At 59.6% G+C, this 6,000-nt stretch overlaps 1 protein-coding gene across 1 annotated transcript; it reads right to left on the bottom strand.

Annotated features, from left to right (window-relative positions):
* Window positions 1-2,434: 2,434 nt before the first annotated feature.
* Window positions 2,435-5,893, bottom strand: WNT8A (Wnt family member 8A). The gene is made up of 6 exons (XM_026063539.1): window positions 5,823-5,893; window positions 5,669-5,702; window positions 5,316-5,454; window positions 4,334-4,459; window positions 4,032-4,174; window positions 2,435-3,026 (listed from the first exon to the last, which is right to left on the bottom strand). Exons 1-6 carry the CDS (start codon window positions 5,891-5,893, stop codon window positions 2,466-2,468), a joined length of 1,074 nt encoding a protein of 357 aa, XP_025919324.1. The 3' UTR covers window positions 2,435-2,465.
* Window positions 5,894-6,000: the final 107 nt, after the last annotated feature.

Below are 6,000 nucleotides of genomic sequence, written 5' to 3'. Positions count from 1 at the left end.
TCGTCTCTGCCAGCTGCGCAGATTTCCATCCCCTCTTTATCATGGGATGGCACTTAACTTTCTCCTGAGTTCGCTTCGATTTGCGTTCACGTCTCTGTTTTCTGCACAAGATTGCTCACGGCCTTAGGTAGCCTGGGTGCCAGAAATGTAGATGGATTTGGAAAAGCACCTGGGCAAATGCAGGGAAGAGCCGTTGCTCTGCAGCGTTTAGATGCGCTGAAGCGGGCACGACCGCGGGCCTGGCCAGCGCCTAGCGGGGGTCGCGGGGACGGGGCGGACGCGGCGGGAGCAGCGTCGGTCTCCCCCGCGGCACGCGCAGACGCGGCGCTAGGGCAGGCGGCGGCTGACGAGCCCCGGCAGGGATCACCCACGCGGGCAAGCCGGCGGAACGCGGGAGAGGGCTTTCGTTCGGTTTTATCAGCGTTTCCCGTTCAGCCTGAGTCTCGGCGGGTTGCAAACGAACGCTGCTGGGCAACGCTAGGCAAAAAGGCTCGGGGGCTTCTTGCTGCGGTGGCGTGGCCTGCTATCTGTGAAAGCTTTGGGAATAGCTACTCCGAAGGCACCAAGCGAGAACTGGCGGCACGCTACATCAGCCCTTTCAGCTCTGTTTTTGCAAAGAGCGATTTCCTTAGCCGTGTGCCGCTCAGTTTTTGCTTTGCCGACTTGTACGCTTTGCGCCCTGCGCGTCCTGCTTTGGCGTGCGCTGCGCTCGCGCGAGGAGCCGTGGGGACACCAGGACGCGGCAGCGTCAAAGCATTTGTGCCGTGGGCGCAGTGCGCTGGCAAAGCTGCGTTTCTTCGCTCATCTCTCCTCCTCCCCGGCCAAGATGCGAGCCCGACCGAAGCGCATCTCGTCCCCGCGCAGCTACGCCGCTGGGCGCCCCGCTCTGCCGTGCAAACGCGGCCGGGACGTGCCGGGACCGGGATGCGCATCGCGGCCTCCTTGGGTGGCTTTGCAAAGGGAGCGGCGGGGACATCGGCCCCGCGGACGGCGCGGCGAAGGCGCAAGGTGGCGGCGGCTGCTCTCCCCGGCCGGCGTCGGTGCACCGCCGAGCAGCAGGGAACCCGCAGGCACATTCACAGCTCGCCCCAAGTTTCCTCCCGTGGCCCTGGTTCAAAGGGCTCCTCCCGCTCCCGAAAGAGTTTCGCGGCCAGTGCCGCCGCTTTCCACACCAAAGCGCGGCAGCCCCTCGCCTTGTTTGAGGACCGTCAGGCCAGGGACAAATTAAAGGCGCATTTGGGGCCGAAAAATCGGCTTTGGCCGGGCAGCGCCTGCATACCCGGCCCTTGAGGAAGGTCAGATATAACAGCGATAGGTATTAAAGAAAACCCTCCAGGGATTTAAGGCTGGAGCCAACTTTTATTGAGGTCTCCAAAAAAAAAAAAGCCAAACAAAAAACCCACCACTGCTCTCGCTGACTTCAGTGACTTTTGGATTAATGACGAGGAATCCTGGGGAAGTGCTGGGTTTTGCACAGGAACAGGCAATTTCACACCTAAAGTCATCCTAGGAGGAATCCTGCAAGCCAGTCATTTTAATTACGGTGTTTATTGCAAAATATGGTCCAAAATTTAAATCTTTAGGCATACCTTCGAAATATATAGAGAGAACAGATTATGCCGAGCAATAATACGACTTATTAATGAACAGTTAGGATGCATAAAGAATTCTGAATTCTTATCTGCTGGTATTTTTAAGAAGTACAGGAATTGTAAACTGCTTAATGTCATCTGGTAGAAATGCAGGAAACTACTGTCCTTTTGAGGGAGGGGTTCTGGTACCAAAGTATAAAACTTAAAAAAGGAGAGGAAAATAAAATAAAATAAAAAAGTTGTATGAAATCTGTCACTATTGTCCGTAAACCTATGAAGCCCCCGAAGGGGAAAAAGCTGCAGTTCTTCTAATGCAAACCGTGGCCCCGCGAAAACCCTCCTCACATCAGAAAGTGCATAAGTTTTCCACTAAAACTATTTACAAGCAAAACACGTGCATCAGCCGCGCGGGGTCGTATCCTGCCCCGAGCGGCGGCTTCCGCAGGGTCGCGGCCATCGGCGGGGGAGGACGGGCCGGGTGGGACCAGCTTCGTCCGCAGCGCCGGCGCCCGAGCTCGGCTTCGCCGGGGCCGGGGCCGCTCGGTCGCCCGCTCGGGGCTTGCGGCGGCGCACGGAGCTGCACGGAGGTGACCTCCCTCCCTCCGCCGGGCGCGCAAAGAAAGCGGCTCCCCAAACGAAAGAAGCTAGCAGGAAATATTAAGGAAACGCATGAAAACAGGAGGGATGTCGGTGCCCCGGTGCCTCGTGCTCGGTCGCCTCGCGGCGTCGACGGTTCCTCCCGCCGCGCCCCCCCTCGGCGTCCCTGCACGGGGAGAGGGAGGAAACTCCTTCCCCGCCTCGACCGCCGCGATCGCCGCCCGGCTTGGAAAGCTGCAAGAGAACCGCCCGGCCGCTCCGGCGGCGGGTCGCCGCCTATCTCTTGTGGCCCCTGTTCCTCCGCTTGATGTGGTTGGTGGCGGCGCCGTCCCTGCGGGAGCAGAAGTGCTTGGCCACCAGCTGCCGGCACTGCTCGCACTTCACCGTGCAGCACCAGTGGAACTTGCAGTTGCAGCTGGCGACCATCTCCGCCCGCCTCTCCTCCACCTTGAGGCCGCACTCGGTGCAGAGCCGCCTGCAGCTCCTCTTCTCCCACTGCGAGAGGTTCTTGCCGGTCTGCAGGCACTCCCGGCCCTCCGTGCCGTGGTGGCCCAGGCTGGCGTTCCTGGTGCAGTAGTCGGGGGAGTCCTCCAGGAAGACGAGCTCGGTGGCGTGGACGTTGCTGAAGGCCTCCGCCGTGGCCCCGCGGCTGTCGGCGCTGTTGCCGGCTCGCATCCGCCTCTTGTCCATCTCCAGCTTGTGGGCCTGGTCGTATTTCATTTTCAGGTAATTCCCGATCTCCCGAAACTCGGCAAGCTGGAGCCAGCACGTCTGGATGCTGCAGCTGCCCGACACGCCGTGGCACTTGCAGGCCCTCTTCATGGTTGCCTTCACAGCCTCGGTGGGAGAAGGCAGAGGAGTTAGGAGCCGCGGGACATCGCGGTCATTCAACCCTCAAACCCGGGGCGTGAGGGACTCCCAGTTTGGGGGCATCGGGTCAAACATGGCTCACGCTGGACACGACTTCAGCTCGCTCCGAGACACAAACTGCTGCTGTTAATTCAGCTTCTGGCAAACATCTGGTCTCCTCGCTAACGAGAAGCGACAGATAACAGGCGGGCGCCGACTCTCGCCCCCAGCCCTGCACGCAGCCCTTGCGGGAGGTCTTCCTCCAGGCCAGGAGAAAAGCGCATCTGGCGGGTCGTGCCCTCCCCGGCTGCGGTCACCTCGCTCATCGGCCGATCAACCCATCATCCTTCACAGGGATTTCTTTCAAAAGGTGTGAAACAGCATTGCGGAATAACGATACCAAACCTTTGCGCATCTCCTCCGGGCCAAGCACTTCACAGATATTATCTACCTATCTCTCCCTCTGGTATCTGTAAGGTCCCAATCGCTGGTATCTGTGCGAGGTTAAGCCTCGGCACGCCCTACGAGATAGGTATGTAAAGCGCTGCCAGCCTTGTTTTTACAGGCGAGGAGGTTTGGCAGGACGCTGGGAGCTTGTGTCCCTCCACGGGGTGGGGGGCGAGTGGGAGCCGGCTACCGGCTTCTTGCTAACGCGCGCTGGGAAATGCACGTTGCGAGAAAGTAAGGTAGCTCTTGCTTTGCTTTAGGGAGCAGGCGAGCGATGGGCACGACGCGACTATAAAGCATATATCACTTTCGGAATAAACCAGCTGCGTTAGTAGTTAAGTACATTGCACCAAGCTGCAAGCAGAAATGCACCTTACTGCAGCTCCTCGTGGTCAGATTTAGGGTTAGACTCTATTTTTTCCCCCCTGCAAGCAGTGCAGGGCCTCGATTGCCCTGGAGGGCTGGAGAACGGGACCCGAAATTATTTGATTACGTCTGGTCACAGTTTCAACGCGGACAAGAACTTTTTCTTAACGTTTGACTTACCAGTCTCCCCACTTCGTTGTTGTGCAGGTTAATGAGGGCGCGCGTGTCGTGCCCCGTTTCCAAAGCATCCACGAAGAGCTTGGATATTCTCTCGCCGAACTCCACGTTGTCGCTGCAGCCTCCCCAGACCCAGCCTCGGCCCCCTGCAAAAAAACCCACGCGCGCTCCGTAGCGCCAGCGCTCCGCCCGGGCGGTCGCACCGAAATCGGCGGGGGCCGCGCGCCCGGCAGCCGGGGACGGTGACGGCGCTGCCCGCTTTGCGCCCCGGCAGCCCCGGTGCCGTCCGGCCCCGGCAGGCTTACCGACGCGGCCGTTCCTGGAGTCGTCGCAGCCGCAGCTCTCGAAGTCGCCCAGGCTGCAGTTCCTGGTGAGCGTGTACATGACGCCGGCGGAGCTGATGGCGTGGACGAAGGACGTTTCCCTGGTAGCTGGGGGAGAGGGGAAAAAGGAGCTGCCGTGCAAACCTGCATAACGTCGGTCCCGTTTTTCTTGCGAAGTTCTCTGGCGAAGCCTCCAGTGCCGCAGCAGAAAACGGAGAGAGAAAAGAGAGAGAAAAGAACCCCCCCCCCCCCACGGAGCAATCTGTGCAAAAGATAAAGCACTGCAGAAATTAAAACCCTCCATGAACTGCAAAGTGCTCGCGCCCGGAGTCTCTCCAGGCTTCAGCATCGAGACCTCTAGCAATTTGGCACTGTATCATCCAGGTGTCCGTGCGTGGGCTGGAGCTTCTTGGTGGCGACGGGAGCTTGCAGCGAGGCCCCCGTCCCGCTCCCGCCGAGGTTAATTATCGCTGCCTTCACCTGGCGCTCCGCTTCCCTCCCATCTTCTGCTCGGGGCGGGGGGGGGGGGAACACGCTCCTGCTGTGATCTCGCCTGCCGGGGAAAATCGCGTTTGATCTTGCTTCAGTCAGTGGGCAACCCCCCGCTAACAGCTGTCTAGACCCACGCTGCTATTTGAGCTGCTTTCTGGGCTTCAGCCTGCTGCCAGCGGATTCAAGGGAAGATGCTACTGTGGAAAACAAGAGGTTTAGGCATGCTGAAGTAGGTAGCATTCACATATATCCACGGTTTTCTTATGCAGACAGTTTCTTAGCGCACGTCTCTGGTTTCTCCCTTCATCTTTCCTGCTCTTCTCCCCTCCTGCAAGTCCTGGTGCCTCTATCAATACCCCCCGTTCCCATAAAAAAGCGGCTGGAGCAAGCGCGCGGCAAAGCGCCGCAGAAAGCGCCGAGCGCGAGGTTAGCGCATAGACAGGGCTGGGAAGAAGCCGGTATTGGCACTCACCGCTCCGGAGCCGGTTGTGAGTGGAGAGCTGAAGGGCGCTTTCGGGGCAGTTCCAGCGCTCCCAGCCAAACTGGAATTTGCACTCCTCCATGCCGCTCTGCGCCCCCGCCGCCACGCTGCTGGAGTACGTCAGGTAAGCCTGGCACGGGAAACGGCGCCGTTCAAGACCCAGCACCCCCTCAAAACCGCCCGTGAGGACGGACCTCAAGGGGCTGCGATCCCCGTCCCGCGCTGCTCGACGGGACCCGGAGCCGAGGTGCTCTGGGAAACCTGCTTCCTTGGAAAAGCGACGTTTCCCATCTGCAAAGCAAGGTTGCTCTGCTTAAATTGCTCCTAGGCCCTGCGCGAATTACCTTGGGTCCCGTCATCAGAAAATTATTCACGGACCTGAAAGACAGAAAAGAAAAGGAATCACCTAATCCAACGGGGGCTAAAGAGCATCCCTAAAAAAGAAAAAAAAAAGGGGGGGGGGGAGAAAAAAGCCCTTTCGGCTGAGCGGCGTCCTACCACGCTGCCGTGTCGCAAACGGCCCAGCAGATCCACGCGACGGAGAGGACGAGGGAGGCGTTTGCCTCCATGGCTGCCCGAGCCGGGGCCGCTGGCTGCTCCTGCCCAAGGTGAGCTCCGCGGGGCCGGGGCCGGCGCGGGATCCCGCGGCCCTGATATTTATAAGGTGAAGTTGTGA

The sequence above is a fragment of the Apteryx rowi genome, unplaced genomic scaffold, assembly GCF_003343035.1.
Source record: "Apteryx rowi isolate R43461 unplaced genomic scaffold, aptRow1 scaffold_2, whole genome shotgun sequence".
Classification (NCBI taxonomy): domain Eukaryota; kingdom Metazoa; phylum Chordata; class Aves; order Apterygiformes; family Apterygidae; genus Apteryx; species Apteryx rowi.
Note: the sequence above shows the minus strand (reverse complement) of the source record. Positions and strands in the feature narration are given on the sequence as shown.

Excerpts from the sequence above, each read along its gene's own strand:
- WNT8A (XM_026063539.1), bottom strand. The coding sequence starts at position 5,893 with ATGGAGGCAAACGCCTCCCTCGTCCTCTCCGTCGCGTGGATCTGCTGG. Across the intron at positions 5,455-5,668 it reads TTCTGATGACGGGACCCAAG|GCTTACCTGACGTACTCCAG; the intron begins GTAATTCGCGCA and ends TTCCCGTGCCAG. Across the intron at positions 4,460-5,315 it reads TCACAACCGGCTCCGGAGCG|CTACCAGGGAAACGTCCTTC; the intron begins GTGAGTGCCAAT and ends CCTCTCCCCCAG.